The sequence below is a fragment of the Diadema antillarum genome, unplaced genomic scaffold, assembly GCF_040938485.1.
Source record: "Diadema antillarum isolate AM-2024a unplaced genomic scaffold, OU_Dant_1.0 seq00001269_RagTag, whole genome shotgun sequence".
NCBI classification, from domain to species: Eukaryota; Metazoa; Echinodermata; class Echinoidea; order Diadematoida; family Diadematidae; genus Diadema; species Diadema antillarum.
The window spans coordinates 431294-459152 of record NW_027272051.1 but is presented as its reverse complement, the minus strand read 5'-3'; the positions used below and the strand labels follow the sequence as shown (position 1 = coordinate 459152).

The following is a 27859-nucleotide window of genomic DNA, read 5'->3' as shown; positions in this document are numbered from 1 at the left end:
ATAGTTGTATTTTTTATTATTACAGAGAACAGTGTAAGCTTAGATCAATGGAAGTATAATAGCCAAGATATGGTGGGTTTGAAATTTTGCGTAGTTGTTTGTTTATCGTATGCAAATCAGTAGACCATAGGTAAACAGCTGACACGCGACCACATTCCGTGCGCCGTGGTCTGTATAGGACGTACTGTAGTGTCGTACATTCGGTATGGGAGGTTATGCATTTTGTAGTCGGGAGATTGGTAAGGTAGACGTGCGGGGAATTAGTAGATAGAGCTGAGGGGAGAGGATAAGCAGGAAGCATGGACGACCACGATAGGCAAGTCTGCTCTCATCATGGACAATGACCGTGACGCTCGTTGTGCTAACGGTTTACCAGTGGAGGTCGGTGAGCTCTCATCGAAGACAATGATCGTGACGCTCGTCGTGCTGTGCTGAGGGTTTAGCAGTGGAGGTCGACGATCTGGATCCGGCTGGGGAAGGACGGACGATGTCGAGACGTTTTGTGGGGACATCTTGCGAACACAGACAGTGCTGTATTGGACGTGTGGTGTATTAGAGGCTGCGTGTATTGGTATAGCCAATGCAGACGTCGACTACAGTATCTAAGTTGAGTGCTCACACTAATGATAATTTTTATGTGATTGCATAGACTTAATGCCAAGCTCCTTCACAAGGCATCATTAACCTGTTGTAGAATTTACACATGAGTAAATAAACAAAGTGGTGTCAAACGGTCAGTCAAACATTGATTTGTGTGCACGTGAATTCAATCGTGTTTACATCATGGGCCTATTAAGTTTTAGTGTGGCTGTGTAGCGATAACGGTAGTTATTATTGCTATTAGTAGATGAACTAGCAGGTCTAAAAAAAAAATAAAACCACAGAGTGACAAGGTGCTAGGTCACTATGTGACACACGCAATGCATGAAATCTTCATTTTCGGTAAGTTGTGAATTGTGTACACGTATGTGAATATCGATAACACCGCAATGACACTTAATTGATAGAGATTGTTAATAATGGGTCTGAGGTAACAAACGTAATGTCATGAATCCAAAGTCAACGCCATCGATGTGAGTCGGTTGGTATTTTTGGATCCCGATTGTACAGCCCTGTCGCGACTTCTGTACACTGACAGGGCTGTGTAGGCCTACAGTTATAAGGAATTGTGAACATTTCTACAGAAAAGAAGTGTTGCATTAACCATGAAAAAAGAAATGCAATACTTGAGAACGTGCCTCTTCAAACCAAAAAGAAACCATGAGATAATCGAACATGGTAAAGTTTGGTCTGGCTAGCGGGAAAGACTTGGAAGCACAGACATACTGATTGAAAGACAACTTGTGTGCTCATTGGCTACTTACTGTCTTGATCTCTTTTGCAAGAGTGGTGGGAAACACTCTCAAAGACTCAGCTGCATCTCTGAAGTGCACGAAAGAAATTGATTAAACCTGACGCTTTCATGCTTTATACGTTTTTATGATCAGATTTTTTGCCAAATCCATAGGTCCACATGAACATTGTAGGCATTGAAGTGTGATTCTAGCAACACTTGATGAATTGGACAATTATCTGCAGAGATTGAAACTTGAGGATGAGGATGCAAGTATTTCGCTTTGGTCTCTATTCTCCCGATTACACATAACTGATCAAAGTGCTTAGTTCCCTGTTCATGTGAAAGGATCATCACAGAGACGCTAAATGTGACCCTGCATCACAAAACCAACAAAAGGTCACATGATGTGATTCTTCACGAGGATTCAAAATAGCTAAAATTGGTAAAACCTAGTCCGTTTTTAGTTTGTTATTTTTGTCTCCTGAAAACACACCTTTTTTTTTTTGTCTTTATAAACCTGAAGTTTGGGATTGCCACACAAATGGGGAATTGTCTTTTTTTTTTCAGATTTTATTCAAAGAACATTTTCTCTTTATCTACGTAGGTTTTCTTGAATTTAAAACCCTTTATGCACACTCTTCCCTATAACTTAGTCATAACTTCTGATAAGATGATGCTATTTGCATTGAAGTTTGGTATTTATCATGAATAGAATAAACTTAACCCTCATTAGGGGGGGGGGGGGGGGGGGGGGGGGGGGAGGCCCCCTCAACTTTCCATGCGATGCGTTGCCATCGCAAAAAGCTATCTCCATGATGTTCTACAACATTTTTCTTTTGAGTCTCCAACATCTTTTGACATCAAATTTGTGATGCCTGGACAGGACGTTTCCAAAGTTACACATAAATATGTACATGCAAAGACAAAAAGACAAAAAATTGCTCAGAAACTTCAATTCTTTTACAATTTCTATGCAAATTATGCCTACAGTCCAATTTCATAAAAGCATTCCATGACTATTTTTTGGTATTGTTAATCAAAATAAATTAATTACATACTTTCATGTTTAGAACAATGTGGCAGACAAATTCAATTGAAATCAATGAAAATTAAACAGTCAACAACAACAAAAAAACCAAAGCAATGCAAAAGAATTTAAAAACAATAAGATACTTAGGAAATTTTTCTGATGACACAGTTTTGTTAACTTGCCATAAATTTGCTAAGGGCACTATTTACACAAAAATATGCCTGTTCTAGCTTTAATTAGTGATGTAGAACAAATAGTCTGATTTCACGCATCTTTATGCATAACTTAGCATCAATGTAACATTTTTTTTTTCAGATTACATCACACAGGCGTGTGTTTTTCTTTTCTTTTCTTTTTTTATCGTTGTGACTGCGCAGTAACTTGAGATCTTAAGGGGGTGGGGGGAGGGGGAAGGACCTAGGAGTCCCCCAATCCCTGGTTCTATCATCTACCCAAATAGCCTGGCCTTATTAGGGTTTAAGAATTTGCAAACTTTCAGCTCAATCGATAATCTCTTCACATCAGTTGCCCTGGAGATTTACCCAGTATTCACTGTCCTTTGTCCCATTCATTGCACAGAGAGTTAATAGGTGAGATTAAGCACTTGAATAGACCTTATACTTCAAAGCCTCTTTTCTAAGTAAATGCTATGCCACAGACTGTACTTTCATTCCATTATATAGATGGGATGGAAAAGCCCACTTGTATTGAATTACGTTATTTTGAAATTTAGAGTCTGCTCTTTCAAAATCTGCCCTTTATTAAAACCCATGTCTGGCGACTTTGTGCCGATTTTGTGAGGCAGGGTCACACTGCTCGAACCAAGAAATGCCCAACAATGCTTCTTTGGGGCAGTGAGTACTATATTCTTGGGGGAAACATTTCAGGAAGAGCTAGTTTGGAGTCCATAATAACCTTAAACAAGCTTCATGAGGGAATTTATTCTCTGTGGAATACCACCAAGCCATGGCAGTGACCAGTTTTTGTGCTTTGGGATGCTTTTTAGATACGAAAGATAACACGGGAGATCTTCTCAATGTCTTTGTGGGTCCGATGTTGTGCTGGAATTTCATGCAAAAGGGCCCATCACACATCCCAGAACTTGTGACTTCAGCATACAGTGGACTCCCGTAATAACGACATCCTCGGGACCGGCACTTTTCTTTCGTTATATCAAAATTTCGTTATAACCTTCGTTGTAACCGAAACTTAGTTATAGCCGTGTTCGTTATAACGGGAGTGCACTGTATTCTGCAACAAAATTTATTTGCACTAAAATATTCTTGATTGATTTTGAGTTATGCTCACATGACCATAGCATTTTACGTTATTCTCAATCCATGGCCACACTTTCATTTCACCCTTTACTACATGAAGGCATTAATGTATTGGTATTGTTCTTCCACTTACCTGACCAAGTATCTTACTTTTAATAGACTTTAATCGACGGTTGAGAACAAGGGCGTTAAGTTGCCACTACAGTGTTTGAGGCACCTCTTACGCCCTAATCATTCTCACGTGACAAAATGCTGAATAATCAAATATAAATAATAATAATAATAATAATAATGCATTTATATGGCGCTTCATACTGACGTTTCTAAGCGCACTTTGCTACTCATACAAATAGGCTAGAAAACACAATAACATTAACAAAATTAACGTTAACAGTAACAAAAGAAGATAACCAAAATATAAATTGCATAAAGCAGCATTTTTTTTTCAGTGAATTCACTCTATAGACCACTTTCTCAGGACTTGTATAAAAAAAAAAAGATAAGCAAAATAGTATAAAGACCGCCTTATACAGATGCCAATCACAGACCACATGGCAGGGCCTTCTCAATCTTATCTCTAAGTGAAAAAACAACAACAACAAATAATTCATTAGAGGAACTGGCTGTACCATGCATGATATTTAAGGGGAGAATTACATTACCTTGGAAGTAATGGATTAAAATCTCAAAGCGACCCTTTCGTTGAAGGATGCCTATTCATGTTGGAAAATAAAAGGATAAAAATATATTTGTTCCTCACTGCTTTAAAAGCATGACACTTGTCTGACCCTTTCGGTCAATTTTGTCATGTGGTTCTTTGACATCGAATACAAATCCCATACATTTTGGAGATGGAAAAATAGCTGCTACCTTCAATCACTTGATTGAAAAAAAAAAAAAACGGTAACACCAAGACATGCTTTTCTCAATCCTGGAAGTACTGTGACTGGTGTACTCGATAACCTATATGTAACTTTTTCAACGGTGAATGCAGCACTAACGGTTGAACAGAGAAGAATTTAAAGGGGAGGATCCACACACCTGTACAAGCCCACTTCTACCATACATGCAGTGATGAAGTCACTGCTTCAGATTTGGAAACTCGGGGCCCTCCTCCACATATGTTGCTCACGAGATATTACGGAGAGAAAGAACGCAGGTGATGAGATGGTGTCCGAAGGTCTAGGGTCTAGGACGAAGGATCGGCTCCAGGGACGAGATGACACCCAACAGGCGAGGGGTCATCATCAGGGGCAGAGGACGCTCATCCCGGAGCGAGTCCTGCTGACCAGCTGTCTTTTGAGGTCGTTGCTGGTGATCGCTTGCCATGCATACTTGGGGTTGTTTAGCTCCCGGTCCACCTCAGCAATGACAAGGAGGTCGAGGCAAACACCATCGGCCTCCCCGTGCGGCGTGCCACAGTGCTCCACGCATACGATGTACTGGGGGCCGTACGTGTTCCTCCCTTTAAATACCTCCTGAGAGGGGGACAAGGATATGATGCAATTGGGTAAAGTACATGAAGTGGGGCACAAAACTGTGTGTGTGGCAGGAAGAAATTTTCTTGCACTTATCCCCAAATATCAAAATTTCAATCGTGCAGGGCACACACTACATACTTCTGTAGGCATTTTTCATGAATTTTAAAGTCTGTATATCAGTTTAGGAAAGTAAGCTGCTCTGATGGAACAGTAGGTGTTTAAGCACCAGCACTTTTCTTTAAAAGTGGCTCAATTCAGTGATTCAGTGATTCAGCAATCTGTAGCAATTTGCCCTCCATATATAAGTACATGTATTTCTATTGTATCTATCTAAGTATCCATTTAGCTATCATCCATCTATCATCTCTGTATCTCTATCTACAAGAATATCCATTTACACATTTACACATATTACACACACAAAGACACACACTCACAATGATTGTGTTTATAGCTTTGTGTGCAGTGCGAATGAGCATAGAGTGGAATTGTTACTATGAGATCGGATATTACGAGAGACCTGGGCACCGTTTCACCAAAGTTGTCAGTCTCTGACAATCACCATAGTAACAGTCAATGACCAGAGCTTCTTAGGCAATCAAAAACCAAGGATTTTTCCGAAATTGTCAAAGACTGACAACTTGTCAGAACTGACATCTTTCATGAAATGGTGCCCAGGTATAACGAGACAATTTTGCAGGTCCCAATACTTTCACGTTCTTCTGTTTGTTTGTTTGTTTGTTTGTTTGTTTCTTTGTTTGTTTTTTATTCCTGGGGCCCGTTGCATAAAAGTTACTACTGTGGTAACTTTGCCATCCAATGGTAACTACTATGGCAACAATACTCAACAGCCAATCAAAATCAAGAATTCAATGGAAGTTACCATTGGATGGCAAAGTTACCATAATTGTAACTTTTATGCAACGGGCCCCTGATGTGACAAAGACATTTCAGCGGTCCAAAGCAGCTCAATATAACAAGGTTCTTCTGTACCCGATTAGTCTCCCTCACCTTTTCAAGTCTATGCAAAGAGTCTTCAGCCTGCCAACCGTCTCGGATGACAGGGAAGTGTAGAGAACCCTCGGTGCTCATCAGGACATCAAACGAGTTCCTGAAAATAAGACACAAAGACTCTCTGATCACTGGAAGGAAGCACAGATGTTTCCACATAAAAACCACACACCCAGCATTAACCCATTAAGGACGAGTTCTGAGTACACTTGAGCAAGTGTCTATGGGAAATGCGTGTTGTAGCAAAATCAGCCCGTCCTCAACAGGTTAATAAAGAAAGAAAAAAATAAAGAAACAACAAAAACGAAAAAAAAGATAAACAAGCTAAAACCAGGTTGGCAGAAGAAAGAAAATGCTTTGTCTGTCTCGAAGCTACAATGTTCTCTTTCCTACCCCAAAAAAACCAAAAAAAGTTGGCCTACTAAACAGACAACCCATAAGAAAGACTAGAAATGTCACTATTAAGGCGACTGGTATGCCTCCGCCATGATGCATGGTTCTCCCAACTAAAGTCTATAGTACGTCTTGACAATGCGTGATGACAGTTTCACATAGTTGGCAAAAAATCAAAATGACATATTTGTCACAAATGTGGTGATTGTTCACTTTCTTTGAAGTAGGTTTAATTGGATCAATGGTTACATTGTTTAAGAGAGCAGGTACAATTGTATTAGGGGATTTGACAATTGTTACTTGACCTTTAACCCTTCTGTATGCATTGAATAATTTCCAAAGTATGGAGAAAATGTGTAATTTCAGCATTGAATAGTAACATTTTAGAATTTTAACCTGGCCTTTGATCCTTTTAAGTTTGACCCTATGACCCTAAAATTACCCAGGGAATCACTGACAGGCAGTACATGCATGATACATGTATGTACGAAGTTTCATGATGATACCTTGAGCCACTTCTAAGATATGGAGGAAGGAGTGAAATGTAGCTTTTCACTTGACTTTTAACCTTTTTACCTTTGACCATTTGGCAAAAAAAAAAAACCTTTCCCAGTGATTTTCTATTTGGTAAAACATACACTGAGTTTCAAGAGAAATCCTCCAGGCATTGCATAGATATGAGTGAAATAGTTACGGAGTTGACCTTTACCTTTTCACCCTCGACATTTGACTCAGTGACCCCAAAATTCTCAAGAGAATGAGTGTCAGGCAGTACATGCATATGTTCTAAGTTCCATGAGGATACCTTGGACCATTTCCGAGATATGGAGAAAATATGAAATTTTAGCACTTTCACATGACCTTTGACCTTTGACCTCACATCCCAAAACTTTTTAAAAGAATCTTTCTCGGGTAATACATGTATACCCTAACTTTCAAGAAAATACCTTCAGGCATAGCATAGATATGGGGGAATAATGAAATTTTGCGCACTTGACCTTGACCTTTGACCTTGAGCATGTGCACCCAAAAGTTGATAGGCACAACTTCGTCCACTTGTGCATATACATGCCAAGTCTCATTAGGATACCTCAAACATTCTTTTAGCTACGCTGTCCACAAAATTCATTACAGACAGTTGGAAGGACGGACAGAAGGAAGGACGGACAACCCGAAAACATAATGCCTCCGGCGACACTTTCTGGAGGAGGCATAAAAAAACAACAACAACAACAACAAAACATACCAACATCCTGAGCACACAAGCCTGATGCAAGACAAAGCAAACAAAGCAAACAAAGCTACAATACAATCCCACTCCTCATCCCCTCCCCCTCAAAAAAAAAAAAGAAAAAGAAAAGGCGAACAATTTCAACGAATACTGCTGAATATTTTGATGACCCTCAAAAAAGTACATAAATCCTTCATTCCTGTGAAATGTAAACATGGATCCAATTTGCAGAAAGATGTCAATGGGCAAATTCGCCCACGCAAGCCACATTCTAGCAGGGGCGTCACCAGCTTTTTTTCAAGGGGGGTGCGTTTTGACACTAAATGTTTACGAGATTTTTTGGACAGACATTTGGAATATAGGAAGCTCTCAAAGTTTTTTGAGGGAAACCAAGCGGGGAAAGGGCACCGGCGAGCCGGTAGCTAGGATTTCATCTTGGGGGTGGGGGGTTAGTATGCGAGGGAGCGAGCAAGGGTGGGGGGGGGGGGGGGAGGGTGTGGAAGTGCCGGAGAGGGTTGTACCCCTTATAAATGGATTATGGAATGACGGTGTGAAACGACAAATTACTGGCAGCGATATCAGGGGAATGGCATCACGATTACATGCGAGCGAGCGGAGCGAGCGAGCTTGAAAATTTTGACATTTTACAGTCCAAAAACTGCCGTTTGTAGCCACATTTTTTCGCTTTGGAAATAAAGGAGGGGTGGGGGCGCAACTGCAGGTAATTACTGGCAGCAACATCAGGAGAATTGCATAACAATTAAATGCGAGCGAGCGAGCGAGCGAGCTTGAAAATTTTGACATTTTACAGTCCAAAAACTGCCGTTTGTAGCCAAATTTTTTTGATTTGTAAATTAAGGGGGACGCACCGGGCACAGCTGCTGGCAATTACTGGCAGCAACATCAGGTGAATGGCATAACAATTAAATGCGAGCGAGCAAAGAGAGCGAGCTTGAAAATTTTGACATTTTACAGTCCCAAAACTGCCATTTGGAGCCATATTTTTTCGCTTTGGAAATAAAGGAGGGGTGGGGGCGCAACTGCAGGTAATTACTGGCAGCAACATCAGGAGAATTGCATAACAATTAAATGCGAGCGAGCGAGCGAGCTTGAAAATTTTGACATTTTACAGTCCAAAAACTGCCTTTTGTAGCCGTATTTTTTTGCTTTGGAAATTAAGGAGGGCGCACCGGGCGCATCTTACTGCTGGCAATTACTGGCAGGAACATCAGGTGAATGGCATAACAATTAAATGCGAGCGAGCGAAGAGAGCGAGCTTGGAAATTTTGACATTTTACAGTCCCAAAACTGCCATTTGGAGCCATATTTTTTCGCTTTGGAAATAAAGGAGGTGGGGGGGGGGGGGGGCGCACCGGGCGCAACTGCCGGCAATTACTGGCAGCAACATCAGGAGAATTGCGTATAACAATTTAATGCGAGCGAGCTTGAAAATTTTGACATTTTACAGTAAAAAACAAACAAATTGCCGTTTGTAGCTATATTTCTTCGCTTCAGAATTTAAGGGGGCGCATCGGGCGCAACTGCTGGCAAATACTGGCAGCAATATTAGGAGAGCATAATGATTACATTCGAGCGAGCGGAACGAGCGAGCTTGAAAATATTACATTTTACAGTCCAAAAACTGCCGTTCTTTTCTTAGCCATATTTTTTCGCTTTGGAAATTAAGGGGGGAGGGGCAACGGGCGGAACTGCTGGCAATTACTGGCAGCAAAATCAGGTGAATTGCATAACGATTAAATGCGAGCGAGCGAAGAGAGCGAGCTTGAAAATTTTACATTTTACAGTCCAAAAACTGCCGTTCTTAGCCATACTTTTTCGCTTGGAAAAGGGGGGGGGGCGCACCGGGCGCAACTGCAGGCAACTACTGGCAGCAACATCAGAAGAATGGCATAAAGATTAAATGCGAGCGAACGGAGCGAGCGAGCTTGAAAATTTTGACATTTTACAGTCCCCAAATTGCCGTTTGTAGCTATATTTTTTTGCTTTGGAAATTAAGAGGTGGGGGGGGGGGGGGGGCGCACCAGCCGCAACTGCCGGCAATTACTGGCAGCAACTTCAGGAGAATAGCATTACGACTAAATGCGAGTGAGAGGAGCGAGCGAGCTTGAAAATTTTGACATTTTACTGTCCAAAAACTGCCGTTTGAAGCTACATTATTTTTTTTTTCACTGTGGAAATTAAAGGGGGAGGGGGGGGGGGGAGGACGCCCGGTGCGCCCGGTGCGCCCCCCTCCCTGGCTCCGCCACTGGTAGTCAAGGGTGTGGGTTTATGTTCATGACTGGGGGAGGTATGACCAACGAGGTGGCGTCGAAGTGACCAAGCGGGGAAAGGATGTCCAAAATCTGCACTTTAGAGCATCCCCTAAACTAATTGTGCGTGTTTGTTTGTGTGCGTGTCTTACATGTACATCGAAAAGTTAGGAATTAGCCCAGGTCAAGTCTTTTTATTGGCAATGCAAGACATTTTTACATAGACTAGAATGTAAAGCAACACTGCAAAATCAATGATCTAGCTTTGATATAACGAAGCGTAAGGTACAAAGGTGTACATCTATACATCACATTGCGCAACATTGTAGCGACTCTTCGTTCGGATGTACTGAGTACACTGCTTATATGTATGCAGAATGCTTATATGCAGAATGCCAACCAGGAATCACGCTGAATCACAATCTTTTGTCGTCCGGGCTTTTTGAACAATGTTTCACACTATATACCTATCTAATTATGGTTAAAAGAAATCATAGAAAAATATCTTATTTCTTGATCACTCCTTCATTCAAAAGCAGTTTACTAACACTTGAATTACTATTTCGGTAAGTCTTTTTTTTTTCACCAGCGGATTGGGAGGGGGGCGCACCCCCCCCCCCCCCCCCCCCCTCCGTAGTTACGCCACTGCTTTTGGGTGAAATAATTGGACAGATTTCTTGAATTCTAACAAAAAAGCAAGAAAATCTTTTCATCGCGGGAATTATGATTATTGTGAGATGGGGCAAACGTGTATAAGTGCTCCGTATCGTACGGATGTACAGTACGGTCGATAAATAGTAAACACTGTAGAATACTAATAGATACATGTATGTACAAAATCAGTGCTGCCAGAACCAGGGGTGCGAATTGATTTTTTTTTTTTTGTGTGTGTGTATGTGTCCCTGGTGCAAAATATATTTAAAAAAAAAATAGAAAAGAGTAATTATTTAGCGTCCGGCGTTGAGGTCGCTCGCAGACTGATATTTTTTTTTTTTTTTTTTTTTTTTTTTTAAGGATCTGAAGGGGGGTGCGTTCGCACCCAACGCACCCCCCCTGGTGACGCCCATGTTCTAGTGAAAAAAGATGGAAACCCAATCTGCCATCTTCACATGTGCATCATTTATCAGTTGCTGTTACTATTTCTGCACACAACATGGAGTAGAAGGAAACATGCTTTCCTAAATTGCTCGCATTCCAATGAAATTTAATCCCCTTCAGAACACGAACTACCATGCCTATTTATATGGACAAATTCAATTGGTGGTTACCTTGAAAGCTGGTTCAGTTGCCTTCACCAAACAATTGCTTACAGCTTCAATAATAGCAACATCGTGCCAGTGCAAATGCTATTCGTAGGAGACTAAAGGCAGGTTTTAGATGACGTATTTCAAGTGGCAAGCATGTGTGGAAAGGAGTTCCTCATAGAGCAGTAAAATTCTACAATCATCTTCTAGCAAATAAACACTCATAAATGCACGCACACACACATACACACACTTTCTATTGTGTCATCACAAAGCAATTCTGATATTGTGTGCTGCTTTGTAATGTCGGTATAGGGTCCCTCCACAATATTGCATCCACCACATGATCTCGCCTTACATTTTCCCTTTCTTATGTTTGAAATTTTGATCCAAACTATACAACAAATATACTCTGCCTAATAACAAATTTCTTGTTTAGAGCTATAGGTCTCGGTGCCTCCAAAAGTACTATTCATTGATGGGCTGGGAAAGTCAGATCTTTCTGTAAACTAGGGAAGATCTGGCTTCACAATTTCTATTTGTATTTTTATATATCTATTCCCCTGCCAGGATAGCTCTGTTCATGAGAAGTTGGATTCCATATGGGGTACTTAAACAAAATAACATTACATATACATAAGTGAGGCATTTACACACACACTCACACACACACACACAAAATTATGGGTGGTAGCATTGACATTGACCTCATATTTACAGAGGAGGGAGCTTCAGAATTTGGCAACACCAACGTTCAGAGGGGAAAAAAATTTCTGTGCACGCGCAACATTGATCTATTTATATTCTGTATTGTCTAAGTTTTCAAGACACGTTCTATGCAAGTCGTGTGTCGGCTCGATTCATTATTCATAATGCAGAGAGCAATTTGATGCACTGATCATATGGGCATACTAGTGAAATACAAAATCTGTAGGCCCCACCACTACCTGCTGTACTTACGGTGGCTTTCCTGTTAATACACAAGAATTCAGCCCCACGTGGCGTTCAAAGGTACATAAGCACAGTGGGCTTTCTTTCAGAGTATAAAACTCCTGAATGTGGCCCCACCAAAACGGCGTTTAAGCTACACGTGATTGATACAGGGACGGGGCCAATTTCTGCAGCATAGCACCCTTCTTCCTTTCTATTTTTCCTTTCTCCTTTGTTTTTTATTTCTTTTCATTCTCCCTTATGTTCTCGGAAAGACTTCCTAACATCCCTCCACTAATTTAACCACAGATGCAACCCTAACCTAACCCTAACCCTTAACCTAACCTAACCTTGCTTGCTAATGCTGCACACATGCACACTACGGTGGGGACTATTTCATGATTTTGCCATCATATGGAGGGTTCATTTCAGTTTGTACAGGTTGCGCCCTTGTGCAATCTAAAGCTACTTTGCGACACAACCCAGAAAGAGAGGAGAACGGCCAACACGATTGTCTTTTTAAACGTCCGCATTGCTAATCTAAAGCGCCCTCATGTGAAACGGGGAGGAATGTGGAAGGATGGGATACAACTCACTGTCTTTGTCTGACCATAACGATCCTCATGCACATGTGTTTGTGGGGGTGAAGCACCGGCATGAGGGCGGGATGCCTCTCCGTGGCCGAGTTCTGCTGGTAGACCCGGGCCAGCTCAATGACAGGAAGAATATCCCTAGATCTGAAAAAAACAAACAAACAAACAAACAGTAATAAGACAACATGCCAGATGCTGTAAAAGCCATATTCTACAAGTCCAAGCAACAGTTACATTTTGTATCAAAGCTTTCCCACCAAGAATAATAGGTAAGCATACAAAATCTGCACTATTGTAACTGCGCGGATTTATAAACTTGCCAAAATATGCAAGAATGTTTGCTTACAGATCTTTACCAACAAGGGTATCCAGAAGAATGTTGGCTTAAAGATATCAACGTGGATATTCAAAAGAAAACTGATTTTTCGATTATTCACCAACTATCCTCAGTCACTGCAATTGTCAACATACATTTGTATCTAAAAAACTTATCTGGATTCAGTTGACCACTCATTCATATCCCTAAAACAATTTCTGCTTCTAAGTGATTGTGAAAGAAAATACAGCTATATCTTTTTTAAGCTACACTGTGGGTACAAAATAACCTTCATACATGATATATTGGCAGAGACCATACACTGAGAACAGCTTCAATATGACCTCCTATGAGAACCTATATCAAATGTTTGATCCACTATAATGACAGAGACTCCAACCCCAAGCACCTTCTGATCTGCAGATTCTCCCGCCCGAAACCCCTAACAAACAGGAGACTCCCAAGTTGACGTGTGCGAAGCGCGAAGTTCCTAGGGTTTTAGATGGTCTCTGGTGCTATCTAAGGCTTATTTTTTCAACATACGATAGCAATAAGTAAGAAATCCTTTCCATCGGGAGACACAGAGCCAGGGCAGCAGAAATTAAATCTCAAACAGGAGGACGGGAGATTTTGCGAAAATGGGTTTTCGGCGGGAGATCTCCCGTCGAAAACGGGAGGGTTGGAGTCTCTGTAATGATGTAGCATCCACATTATAGAATGTTTTGACCACATGATGACAAATGGATTTCTTTAGTTCCCTTCTCCTTAAAAAAAGTAAAACAAACTAACAAACAAACAAACAAAACACAAACACACACACACACACAAAAATCAGAATTCACACGATGATTCAACTATCCATTTTGGGAGGGGTAATGAAAATAATAATGACCATAGTAATAGAGATGATAAATAAAACTAGTAATTATGACAATTTAATAGCAGTAGAAACAAATTATGTTGATGAAGATATGAAGACAAGAATGATGATGATGATACAGTAATATTGATAATCATAATAATGATAATGATAATGATGATAATAATAATAATAATGATAATAATAATAACAAGGAAAAGCAGAAATTACGCGGTGCGTGATGTCCCCGCCGGAAGTAGCATTTTGTAGCAAAATGTACAATATAGGTAAAAAATCAAGGTCACAGGTCAAAGAAGTCAAAGGTAAAAATTCTGTGTACAAGTTTTGAAGCCCTCACCTAGTTCCATCACATAAAGCAAACGGAATTGAAATCGGGTTAGAAATGGCAAAGGAGTAGCATTTTGTAGCAAAATGTACAATATAGGTCAAAGGTCAAGGTCAAAGGTCACAACTGAAATTCTGTGTAGAAGTTTCAAAGCTCCAATGTAGTGCTATCATATAAAGCAAACAGAATCAAAATTGGCTCGTAAATGACAGAGAAGTAGCAAATTGAAGATTTTGATCACACACGGACCCACACACAGACAGACAGACAGACACGCGGACACGCGGACACACAGACGCACGGACACACACACGTACAGAGCCCGTTTCATAGTCCCTGCTCGAGCTTGTTCGGCGGGGACAATAATAATAATAATGATAATAATAATAACAACAACACCACCAACACCAACACCAACAACAACAACATCAAAGTCTCAATCATGACAACGAAAAGATGTTAAGAAAAAGGAGACAAAGATTAGGTAAAAATGTGTCCATGCATAACAAAACGAACAAAACGTCGCACCCCTCGATTTTACGTGAGGACTCAAAAAAGGTGAAACAGGTCACCCAAGTCAACAATAAGTTTTTCATATTTTCTGAAAGAGCTACCCTTCTTCTACATATTCTTAAGTTTGGATTCATAAAATGAATGGGAAAGTGCACTTTCAGCAGTTTTTCTACAACCCTTTTTTGTAGAGTAGTGAGATCACGTACATGTCTTAGAGGCCCCCTTTCATTTCTTGATAACCCTTTACACGCTCTTCACTTTCAAGTCTGATAACTTTGAAAGGGATAACGCTACTGTTTGAAAGTTGGCATTAATCGTGGAAAGAATGTTTCAATGGAGCACACACAATTTCACCTTTATAATCTGATAATCCCTTCATTGTCGTTGCTCAAGTGGTTGTCTCAAGTTGTTTGTCCCATTCATCGCACAGCTAGCACGGTTTGGTAAAGATTAAGCGCTTGAATAGACATAAAGACCCTGTACTGCAGAGCCTCTTTTCTCGGTTCACGCTTTTCCAGAGTGTGTGCTTTCTTTCCAATATCTAGATAGGTTAAGAGAGTCCCATTTCAATTGAGTTATACATCATTTTAAAGCTTGAGTCTGCTCTTTCAGAATCTGCCCTTTACTAAAAATCCTTGTCTGATAACTTTTTGTTGGTTTTGTGATGCAGGGTCACAAAAAAAGACAAAATGTACCAAACAAAAAGAAGTCAACTACACGCATCTCTTCTCTCCACTACGTATTCTGAGATGAAAACATGCCTCACCAGCACAACATCCAGAACAAATGTGATGGCATAATTTACAAAACTGCATCGGAATGGATAAACCAAAATCTGAGCAGACCTGAGTCTGAGATTAGCAATGTCCATCATGGAGCACCACTTTGCTTGGAGTGACTCCGAGTCTGCTTCATTCTGGGTCTTGAGAGATCCACCTAGGATTCAGGTTGGGGGGGGGGGGGGGGAAGGACATAAAAAGAAGTCTTTGAAAAGAGGCTGCTGCTGAAGATACCTGTATAGAACCCTACACAAAAGTAATATTGAAAGGAGAAAGATACATAAATATACAGAGTATTCGGATTGAATGAATGAAGCACTATCAACGAGAACACAGTGGTGAAGTTTGAGGAAAACAGGACTATTGTTCCCTAAGTTATGAATTTTTCGGTGCTGCCATCACGGGGTGAGAAGACTACAATGCGTTGTGACATCACTGCAGGACGATGACATAAAGAAAATATAAGGCGAAGTCAATACACAGTCAATGTTACCTATTTAAAGTCAAATCTATTTGGACTGAAGAAATAGCTTCAATTTTTCTCGAAAATTTGGCTTATGAGGGATTAAAATAAAAAGAATATGAAGAAGAGCGGACTTGAAAAGACCTTTGACTTGGGCAATCATTAAACTTATGCGAGGTTGACTTAATCAAGGTTGACTGTATTTAATTTAAACATATGTGTATAGCCAGATTTCTGTATTTTTCTTAGAAATCTTTTATACAATTGTATTCATTTGTGTATGTGCATATGTGCGTGTGTGTAATTACTGCCCTCAGAGCTTGTATAAACTTACCCTCATTCTGTGCGTGAACACACCAACACGTGTTACTCGCATGCAAACAAGTCTAACTATTGAAATCAAAAGCAGAATGATGCTGTAAAATTTGACATTTTTGCTCCAGTATTAAGATGAATTTATGTCTTTTTAAATTCCATGGTATTGGATTGATATCACCATATTAACAGCGATATATAACAAGCAAACATATCCAAATGCTTTTATTTTTGTGCTAGTTTCTGGTCGCATGAAATACATGAAAATTTCCACTTATACAGTAGATAATATTAATAGACACCATCATTATTCAAAGAATATTATGGAGCTTGAACATACTAGGTGTTAGGCCAATAGATGATTAATAAACAGAATCCACAATATCTGATACTAGATTTCGGCACACATACACTGACTAGTAATTCATACCTAACAACAGCACAAATAAATGGGGATATTTGCACTTAACCTCTTTTTTTTTCTTTGTTAGAGGGTGGAAATTCGTTGTTTTCTTTGTGTTTATTAATATGTCCTTTTGTTGTACACGTGCATGACACCTCTACCCGTTATACCCACCAGTAATGGTGCCTATAAATGTAAACCGAATCCAGTAGCCAGCCAGAAGGGAACACTCCACCTTAACAATACTCGTCGGTTGGAAGTCAAAGCCGGCTTCTTCTTTAACCTCCCTCTTCACTCCCATCTGTGCACAGACAAGAATGCAGCATGATACAGGAAGAAACATGCAATTTAATGTGTGACCCTGCATCACAAAACCAACAAAAAGTTGCCAGTCATGGATTTTAGTTGAGGGTAGATTCAGAAAGAACTGACTCTTGGCTTTAAAATGATGTATAACTCAATGCAAGAGAACTTTCGTAACCTATCTAAACAATGTAAAGAAAGTACAAATTCTGGAAGAATATTTACTGAGAAAAGAGGCTCTGAAGTCTACAGTCTTTTAAGTATTTAAATTTCACAGAGAACTGTGCAATGAATGGGATTAAAAAAAAAAACACTACGGAAAAGTCTGTAGCAACCAAAATGAAGGGACTATCAACTTAAGCTAAAGATTTCCGGCTTAAGCCAATTCTATTCATGACTGATACTAACTTTAAATGCAGCAGCAATATAGTTTCAAAAGTTATAAGCGCTGAAAGTGAGGAGCGTGTAAAGGGTTTTGCAAAAAAAAAAAGTGAATTTATGCAGGGGTTTACACTTTCAATGCATATTGTGCTTCCAGTCAAATTTCATATATCAGTAAGCACGATTAGTTTTTGCTTTTATTGATCAAAATCAATAATCATTACAAATATATTTCATGCTTGAAACAGTGTCGCTGACAAGTTTTGCAAAAAAAAAGAACAAAACAAAACAAAACACACACACACACACACAGAAATACATTTTAAAATATTAAGAAAAAAACCCAATGATATGCATTCTTTAAAGAATACTTTTTTTTTTTGATGGCACAATTTTTGCTTAGGACACTACAAATATGTACACCAAATATGTCTCTTTGAATCATTATTTAGTGCTTTATAATAGTCTGTTTCTACGGAGTGTATATACAGTACATTCTGCATAACTAAGCATTTGAAATTATGATAAGTTTTCTGAAACATCAACTCTACAATTATGTAGAGTACGTTGCAGGTAATGTGTGTGCCTAATTGTGACTGCGTGATCAACAGCCAAAATTTGGAGGGGAAAGGGGCCCCAGCTCTATCATTTATCTAAATAGTCCAGCCTAGTTAGGTTTAAAATGATACAGAACACCTTATACATCCAATCTCTTTTTTGAAGTCATATGATGCATTAAAGGCATAATATTCCATTTGCAGATGAAACAAAACCCAGCATTAGTGCTTTAAAATAGTTCTAAAATGTAAGTTAGGGCCAGAAACAACCAACCTCTGTAAAAATTTGAGTCCATATAATGGATGTTAAGTGTTGTTAAATACACAAATTTTGAAAATTAGTTATAATAAAAATGTTTCCAGACTAAACTGTCTACAGATACAGTTTATTGAGAAAAACACTGATATCTCTTTATATTTTAGGCTTCATTGAGAAAATTTTTATATTGTAGGATGTTTTGTGACATAACAGACCTACACATGATGCATCAAATGTGATATCTTCAACATTTTTGAAATCACTGCTCCCAAAGGTAAGCTGGACCTTTAAACCTCTGTCATCTAACAACTGAATGGGTGAATACACATTGTATGCCTACTATGATTGTGGTATTTTTTTTCCCCCTTCATTTCTTAAATGCAAGATCTCTTCCGTGGCAAAAGGTATGCATATTAATGGTTATATAATGCTCCTGATTATGAACTATCCAAATCTCAGTTTACTGTGTGCCATGTATTTTGTGAGTATATTTCGTAGACTGGGACTAGTACGAGAATTTCCATGATGAGAGATCACTTGATGGAATGAGAAAGAAGTGCTATTAAGGCACTGCAAAAATTAACCACAGACATCGAGACAATAATACACTGGATAATGCAGTTTTGAGGGTTATAAAGTTAAAAGCATCATCACACACTTCCTTCATGCTCACTCATCTTTATGATAGCCTTTACCATTTTCCATAAATGCTCAGAAAGAGCGCGATTTGTTTTTCCTTGATGTGTAAATCACATGACTCGATTCTCATGGCAAACTGAGACCCACAATGAACCATCTTCATGCAATGGCACTCTTTTTTCCAAGTGTGAATGACCTCCACCTTAGGTAGTCGGTGTGCGGAATGGCTCTAGCACTGGCCACATTGAGACACTTACCTCTAGCGTTTCTTCTCGCTCCAACCTCCCCGCTGGCAGGTACCACTTCTCCCTGCAGGATTCCTTGGCTTCCTGTATCATCACCACCCGCCCATCTTCATCCAGGATCACCGCGGCGACAATGATGATGGCGTTGTAGCCCAGGATGGTGGGTTTTGAGTTTTCTACCGGCTTGCGATATATGTCATAGCTGTTCACGCCAAGGTGAAGGCGCATGAAGACAAAGGAATGCACGATGGTATGAATGCAAGAGAACAAGAACAAGAACAAGGGAAATCCCCGAGCACAGCTGATTGATCGAGGGAAGTGATATAATGCAATGATGCATCATGAAACTTACTGCATGTGAAGATGGCAAACAGTGGTAGAAACTTTTGTATTTGCAATGTGTATAACGTACACGTATATCTATTGGCAAATTGTCTGATTGGACAACAAACAGTTGGCGAGTGTTTGAGAACTAAAAATGTCATTTCAGCTGTGCCATGTACGAATAATGTCTTGTCTCTTATACTCTTTTTCTCTCGCAGTCATTTATATCTGTTTCTACAAAAAAAAAAGAACTAAAAATGTTTATTTGTCAGATTTCACAGGTACCAATGCTCATAGATACACTACAATGGAAAGAAAACAAACTATTTGGAGTCTTTGATTGTAAAAGACTTAGTATTTGAGAAGTTTAGATGAGTCATGCCTCATCTGTAAGCAGTAATGCCTCTAAGCAGTAATGCATGAATGAGTAGACATTTCATTCACATTTTTCTGTGAATGATTCTCTCACTCCCCCCCCCCCCCCACTCCCATAAACGGAAACTGTTACAAGTAGTTCATTAGCTGCAATCTCACAGAGAGAAATACACTGTATATCTTACATAATGAAGTTAGGCTTCTTTATATGCACTTTCTTGACTTTCTAAATTACAGTACGTGTACATTAGAGTAAATAAGAGCACATTTCTAAGTGTCCTATTGAAAATCTGGGAAATAAAGTTTCTTTCTTTCCATTTAGGTCTGGTTTCATATGTGTATATCTAGAATTCAAAATACTTGAAACTGTCAACACTCTCATTAACTCAGTCATGAAAAACTGTCACCTCATACAGTTTTATTCAAAAGTTATGAAATGTGTTTAGGTATTTTTTTTTCTTTGTGTGTGTGTGTACAGGAGAGAAATAGGTAGTTTAGAATCAAGAGTGGGAGATTATATTCCCTTTATCTGTTACTGAGCTATTACTGTACACTGTAAAAGTTGATTTTTGTGCGACTAATTTTTTGCACTCAGCCCGGTAAGAAGAGTTTCGCGTGTTTTTAATTCCTTTTACAGTAATGGCAAATATACCCTGGTAGGTACAAAAACATCTGCCTTCTGACGGAGCGAAATCAAGTGCTATTTCGAAGTCCTAGAAATTTTGTGTGAAATTCCCTTCTGATTTCCATGAAGATCATTTAATGTTCTACCAAGTGTGACAAAACAAATAATCATAGAGCTGTCAGCCAGCAAGGATGGCCAATGAAATCAACAAAAATTGCACGCATCATGCATGCATTTAACTTTTCAGTGGGATTGTCAACTTTTCTCTAAAACCCGAGTTCCCCTGCTCATTCACTGAACCCATACGTTTCGGGGAAAATTCCCCTTCAAGCTTCAAGACATTAAGACAGTACTTACTTTGTGAGAGGTATACTTGGAGGTTTTCCAGCCAATAGCTCTCCAATGGCAGCATCAATGTCGGCCATCATGGACCAGTGTTCGGTTAGAAAGCAATTCCCGTCACAGACTCACAACCGTTTAATCTTTTTGCCCGGTTGATCTCAGCATTGTAAACGGATGCATGTACTGTATGTTCATTCCTGCAAACAGATGGCCAACTTGGAGGATCCCACACACTGAAAAATCTGCTGGGAAATAGTAACCTGATGCTTTTAAATGATACAAATTGCAACACGACTTTTGGCTTTTGCTCTTTCCACAGCTGACTTCCAGAACACTTTCTTATTAACACAGTTACAGCTGCCTCAGTGCAAACATTTTAAACATAACCTTTAAAGATTTTGATGCATTATGTTTGTGATTTTACTTTCAGCTAAGAAAATACAGGGCCACTTCAAAAGAATATCATTATGAGGGGTTAACAACTTTTTGTAATTATTTTGTAATGTCAACTGCTTGCATGTTACAGTTGTACATTAATTACCCAAGGTGAAAAAATTGAATGGATACAAATTTGAGGTCCATCTTTCTTTCAATGCGAACTGCAATATATCTGTGGTGAGAGATTTGAATTCCTTTAACAAACAAACAAACAAAATCAGAAGAAAATAAATGAGTATCTGAATATAAGAACAACCCAAGTCCATGGAAGACCATTTCGAGTAAACTTAAAAAAACTTCATGTCTTTTTTATTTGTCCAATAATATTCTATTTAACTGTGATGGTAAGGCAACATTGTATATACAAATTAGAACATTATGACAATTAACATTTACATTAATTGTGGAGAGGCCATTCTGTGTGATGGACTTGGGTTGTTCTTTGATTCATATGCATGATATTCTGACATAGAGATGAGAGAAGGACGAGAGAGGGCGCGGTAATATGAATGTAAGAATGACCCAAGTCCTTCATTCTTACATTCATATAAGATTTAACTCATTCATTTCAGGCTTTCGGGGGTAATTAGGCTTTATCATTTATACACAAGATGAGTCCATGCACAGCTACAATTTCCCATATCAAACTGAATTTGGCCAAAAATTGGACTTGGGTCGTTCTTTATATTCAGGTCATCAAATGTAAGAGATAAACGTGTGCTAAACTCTGTCTGCACAAAAATACGACATGTAACTTGCAGCATGCTACAGTTACATAATACAATGTAGGTACATTCAGTCATACATTTAGGACTGTATTTTTCTTCGTTCAGATTGCATTTAATAGTGCAATGCAATGCTGATGTATGATACCATGTTGTACTCAAAGAAATGTGATATGCACTGAATCTGCCAGCTCATATGGGCAAGTCCAAGATAATGCGCGCGTTACGTATGAGACTTTTATGAACTGAAAAATAGTGTTAATGGTCTTTGATCATATTGAACTTCATCATGGTGATTGATATCTAGGAGAAGTATAAACATGTAAAAAATTGAGAAAAATGACCTTGACAATTATATTCTAGAAGAGAAAATATGTGCCGTTACGTATGGGACCAGAAAACTTTTGTTTTTTTTTAACATTTTTTTCAACCTCAAAACTCTCTGAAAGTATTTCATTCTACAACTTGTAACTCACTGTGATGAAAGTCACAACACTCAAGATTATCACAGGTAAGTTTCATGTCATTAGGCAAAAAGCTCTAATTACAGGTTCTAATTAAAGACAGACATGACGTATTACGTATGGGACAGTTACGTATGGGACAGTTTGTCCCCCATTCATTTAGTGTGTGAAGAACCATGTTTATGGGTATTTTGCATTTTTTTTATTGTAGTAAAATCAGTTGAAACTACTCAAATACTGATCCAGATTGTCAAGGAAACATTATTCCCCGAATATTCACCATCATAATCATAGTCAATCATATTTTTATATTTTTATGACCAACCTGAGTATGCATGCCCTTTGTCCCCCATTCGTTTAGTGTGTGGAGAACCAAGTTTATATGGGTATTTTTCAAAATAATTTTGCAAAATACCCATAAACAAATTTTTGCATAATCATTGAGGTAGAATCAGTTGAAATTACTCAAATACTGTTCCAGATTGACAAGGGAATAATATTCCCCATATATATTTACCATCATAATCATATTTAATCATATTCTATATTTTTTATGATCAACCTGAGTATGTATGCCCCATTTTTATCAGGATAGTTACTACTGAAAAATTGAATAGTTTAAAGTGTTTACTTCCATTGATGAAGGGCAGTTTGCCATTTAGTTTCAATAAAAAATGACTTGACACAAGAAATATGAATTTCAATAAATAAGCAATACCTGCTGCGTGGAACCCCAGTGATCAAGTAGATGATGTCTGTCTAGCAGTCAGGTCATTGATTCGAGTCACACCTCAGTATGTATACCCATGAATTTTGTCGTGGCTACTATTGAAACTGAATAAGGACAATTTGTGTATCACTTGCAATAAGAAGGAATCATATTACTTTATATATTTTTTGTATATATCACAACCATTTCAAATTGAATCTCCGTCACATAAACTTTGAATTCCTCTAGCTAGTCTTAGGATTGTATGCTCTTTAGTAATTCATATAATTGGTTTCCAATCATCTCATTAAATGTTGAAAACTGAATCCCCATTTCTACAAAAACTATACCATCCCTTTAATGCTGATTTTTTTATTGTGTATTTTGCCATTTTCCCCTCCCCCTTTCTGAAAATTGTTCAGTCAAGTACATGCATTGTTTCAAGTGTCTAAAACTCAAAAAGTAGCTACAATGTTGGGATGCTTTCTTCAGGATGATCGACCATTTGTGTACTGAGAGACCTTCCAAGCTAGCTACATGCATTCACATGCAATATGTATGAGGATGTCCCATACGTAACGCATTTGTCCCATACGTAACATTATTTCAATGCCTAATAGAATGTATTTCTTTTACTGTTTTTTCTTTTTTCTATGATATTTAATTTCTCTAAACAATAAATTAGAACTTTCCAAAAGAGCATTACAATATCCTCAGCAATTTCAGAAAAAAACCTAAAAAAATGACCTCAATTTGTAACGTATAGGACATCTCATGATAGGACACGAGCTAATTTGCATTTATAATCATTTGCATAATCCATAAATTTTTATACCAAGTTAAAACTATTTGATGAACTTCTTATGTCCACATATTAATCAAATATCATATGCTTTCCTTTGAACTAATATGAATTTTTATAAATGTCCCATACGTAACGCTGTGTTTCACATTTATGCAAATGAAGCCCTTGAAATTCGCATAAACTTACATAATATCATTTTTTCCTCCATGGAAATCAAAACTTCAACTCATAAGCTTCAAAATGATTTGCCTTCTGAGGGGACCTTATCTTGGACTTGCCCATATACAGCTGTACATTCAAGAGCAAAACAACTAGAACTCTACTACTGGTACTAGAGCTCTAGAACCTTTCTAGTTGTTTTGCTCTTGAATGGTACTAGCTTCCAACTTCTCTGTACAAACTTTCTAATTGTTTTGTTCTTGAATGTATTAACACGTTACTTGCTAGGAAATAGAAGCTTCTAACTTCTCTCTCTAACCTGTTAGTGCCCTACGCCAATAATTACAGTCAAGACTCTAGAGGAATTAACAACTTGGGTCTAGTAGTATTAAAAGACATATTAGTAGGGTATAGTATTAACTATCAAGTATTGTGTAAATCAATCAGGTTCTAACTTGTTAAATCTACTCACTTCCTAAACATAGTACTAGACTACTAGTCTAACATATTAGTACAATAGTAGCTCCAAACTTCCAGTTGTTCTGCTCTTGAATATATTGGAGGATATCTGTGATTGCCGATGGCCCACAAGCGTTCCACTCTGTGATTACCCTCAATTATGTACTATCGATAGTATGATTGAGGGTAACACCACATTGTCATCCTAAAGCCCCTAAAGAATCTGCAGCTTGTTTATTCCAAAAGTATAGTATTGCCTCAAGTAGAGCTCCATGCCATTAATATTGCAGTTTCGAATATCATGACTGTCCTGTTGATTCTGAATCTCCGTAGTGAAATAACGCCATTTTATATACGTGTAGTGCCTGCAATGCATTGTCTTTGCGCGGCTTAAAAGGGCACCTCAACATCGCCGCCTCTGTTTGAAAAATGACCGCACGAACGTCTATGGCAAGCCAAATGCTCCATACAATCACTATATCAGTACACTTACGTTTATTGACTAAAGTACCAGTTAGTTGTTCGAGCGCTAAATTTAACTTCGTAATATTGTGAACGAGCAGTTGGCTTGCCATAGACGTTTGTGCGGTCATTTTTCAAACAAAGGCGGCGATAAATTGGGGAGCGCTGCAAAGAAGTGGAGGAAACAACTAGAAAACAGGAGGAAACAGTGGAAGAGGTGAGTCAAAATGTGTACTGATTAATCCTGTATATATTTTTTTCAGATTGGTTTGAAAACCAAGCTGAAAAAAAATAATAATAACCATTCTTATGCGGGGGGAACTGGGTCGAAGTTGCTTAACCAAAATGGTTGAAAACCCTTCGCAATAGCGTATGTACATTGTATCAATGGTGTCTGTCTAAGAAGCGAAAAACTGACACAGCAAATGTCATTATATTGTAGAATGAGAAGTTTTTCGTGGAATTAGACATACAAGTTTTGTACTTGACGGTCAACTCAACATCGGCACCCCCTACCTCAAGAGGTAATAAATGCGAATTTCACAGTCATGCGTCGTGTTCACAATTTACAAAATGGATCCATGGTAACTGACTTAACCATGTTTATTTGGTTAGACTACTTGAGAGCCCCTAGTTTATTTATGATTATAAATATGAGTTTGTTTTTAGTGTCTTCGTTTTATATCATTATTTTAATAGCTTACAGCGCTTAATCCCATGGCCATGCACACTTTATCGTTCTATATGGTAACAGCTACATGTATGAATATGCAGGGTGTCTGTCAAGGTACCCTGCCGATATGTGGTAAAATACCCTTGGTTTTAAACCTAAATACTAGATCTAGATATATAATAGATCTAGTCTATACACAGCCTAGTCGCCTACAGCGACTTGGCTGTGCACTGTATAAATTACATTTATTGTCAATATTGAGTTAATTCAACGGTTGAGTAGACCTAGACAAGTCTACGCTGTAGGCTAACCCGCCTGAGAACCTTGCCTTTAGTTTACAATGAATAAATCTAGATTTAGGCCCTACTTGCATTGTTATTTGTGGTGAATATTGGTGTTTCTTCTAAAGCCAGACTATTTGCTGACGATTGTCTGCTTTATTCACCCATCTCACCTTCCCAAGATGTCGGTATTCTTCAGGATGACCTAAAATCACTGGAAAACTGGCAGGACACCTGGCTTATGAACTTCAACCCATCTAAATGTACTATTACTTTTGGCAAGAGAAATCCACCCCACAACATATATCAATTTTGTAATTCCGAATTGAAGAGTGTTTCGTCCCACCCCTATCTGGGCATCACCTTATCCAACACCTTAAACTGGAACCCCCATGTTCAGCAAGTTCTTAAGAAAGCCCAAAATGTGCAGAATGTCATCCGCAGAAACCTATGGAACTGTGATACGAAAGTGAAATCTGCTACATATCTGGCCCTAGTGAGACCCATACTCGAATACGCATCCTCCGTCTGGGACCCTACCACTAAACACTCCATTAATTCTCTCGAGCGAATCCAACGGCAGGCAGCCAGATTCTGCACGAATACCTATACCAGGGAAGAGGGATCTGTTACAAGGGCATTATCCGAGTTGGGCTGGGAATCGCTCCAGACAAGGAGAAAGCATCAGAGGCTTTGCATGTTGTACAAAATGAAAAACGGCTTAGTCAACGTCCCCCTATATAATTATGTCCAACCCAACGCACGTGACACCAGAGGCAATAATCAAAAATTTATTCAACAACGACACAGAGCTACAGTTTTCCGGGATTCCTTCTTCATAACGACTGTTAAAGATTGGAACCAACTCTCCAATGCAGTGGCTCAATGCCCATCATTGTCCCTGTTCAAGCAAAATTTGATGCAATTTCAATAGTCGCGCTCTATCCACACGTAGACTTCTACTAGTGCTTCTCTACACAAGTTAGCGTGGATGTGTCTTCCTGGACATTTTGCTGACTAAACCATACAGATACAGATACAGATACAGAGGCAGTCTCGAATCGTATTCTAACGTTAGATCTCGAATGCACAGGTAACGATACACAGTCAGTAAATTTACACAGCACTTGCACAGTTATTAGAACTAGACTTGGTCTAGACTATCTAGAATATAATCTAGTGTGTAATAAATACAGCCTACAGGTGGGCATACTTTTTCCAACACAAATTATAGTGGACGGGTCTATGTACCGATGCACGACTGAGCAGATTGAAGTCTCCAATAATGTTGCAGCAGCCCCTTTATCATGTTTATAGATCATGAGCTATATAATGCACCCGTAACATCTATACTTACAGGACATGAATCGCAAATTCTCCAAGACACCGATAACATCACTCTTCCCTGTTTAGCTGCTAGATTACCATTCCATTCGCCATTAGCATGCATGCAGCGTGGGGGTCCGGGTGTTTCACGAAGATCGAACTCCAAAGCCCGTTTCCGTGTACACAGTCTACTGGATCCTTTTCGAGAGCCCATGGCCATAGCCATGCCATTTGTCAGTAATTGCAGGGGGAAAAATGGTATGCTGTGTGTGTCGTAAGTGTTGATCAACTTTCTAATGAAAATGAAGATTTTGGAGACTTTTTTTTTTCATGTAGCCATTGACAATACAAGATGAAATAGATAACAAATGAATCCTTTGTTATTAAGGCCTAGTAACCATTAACGGGCCTCGAATTAAAGGCATGATTTACTATTTGAAGATGAAACAAAAACCCAGTGTTTCAAAATAGTTCTAAAATGTGAGTTAGGGATGGAAACAACCAATGAAGAAATGCCA

The 27859-nt window shown here is 38.9% G+C and overlaps 1 protein-coding gene across 2 annotated transcripts; it reads right to left on the bottom strand.

Annotated features, from left to right (window-relative positions):
* Positions 1-4115: 4115 nt before the first annotated feature.
* LOC139745471 (8-oxo-dGDP phosphatase NUDT18-like) lies at positions 4116-27492 on the bottom strand. Of its 2 annotated transcripts, none has more exons than XM_071655862.1 (8): positions 27373-27492; positions 20856-21082; positions 19187-19376; positions 16965-17091; positions 15676-15766; positions 12800-12940; positions 6136-6235; positions 4116-5121 (listed from the first exon to the last, which is right to left on the bottom strand). In XM_071655862.1, exons 2-8 carry the CDS (start codon positions 20924-20926, stop codon positions 4891-4893), a joined length of 951 nt encoding a protein of 316 aa, XP_071511963.1. In that variant the 5' UTR covers positions 20927-21082; positions 27373-27492; the 3' UTR covers positions 4116-4890. The 2 variants fall into 2 exon arrangements, with proteins under 2 accessions (XP_071511963.1, XP_071511964.1); XM_071655863.1 differs by having other exon boundaries at positions 20856-21085; positions 27373-27475.
* Positions 27493-27859: the final 367 nt, after the last annotated feature.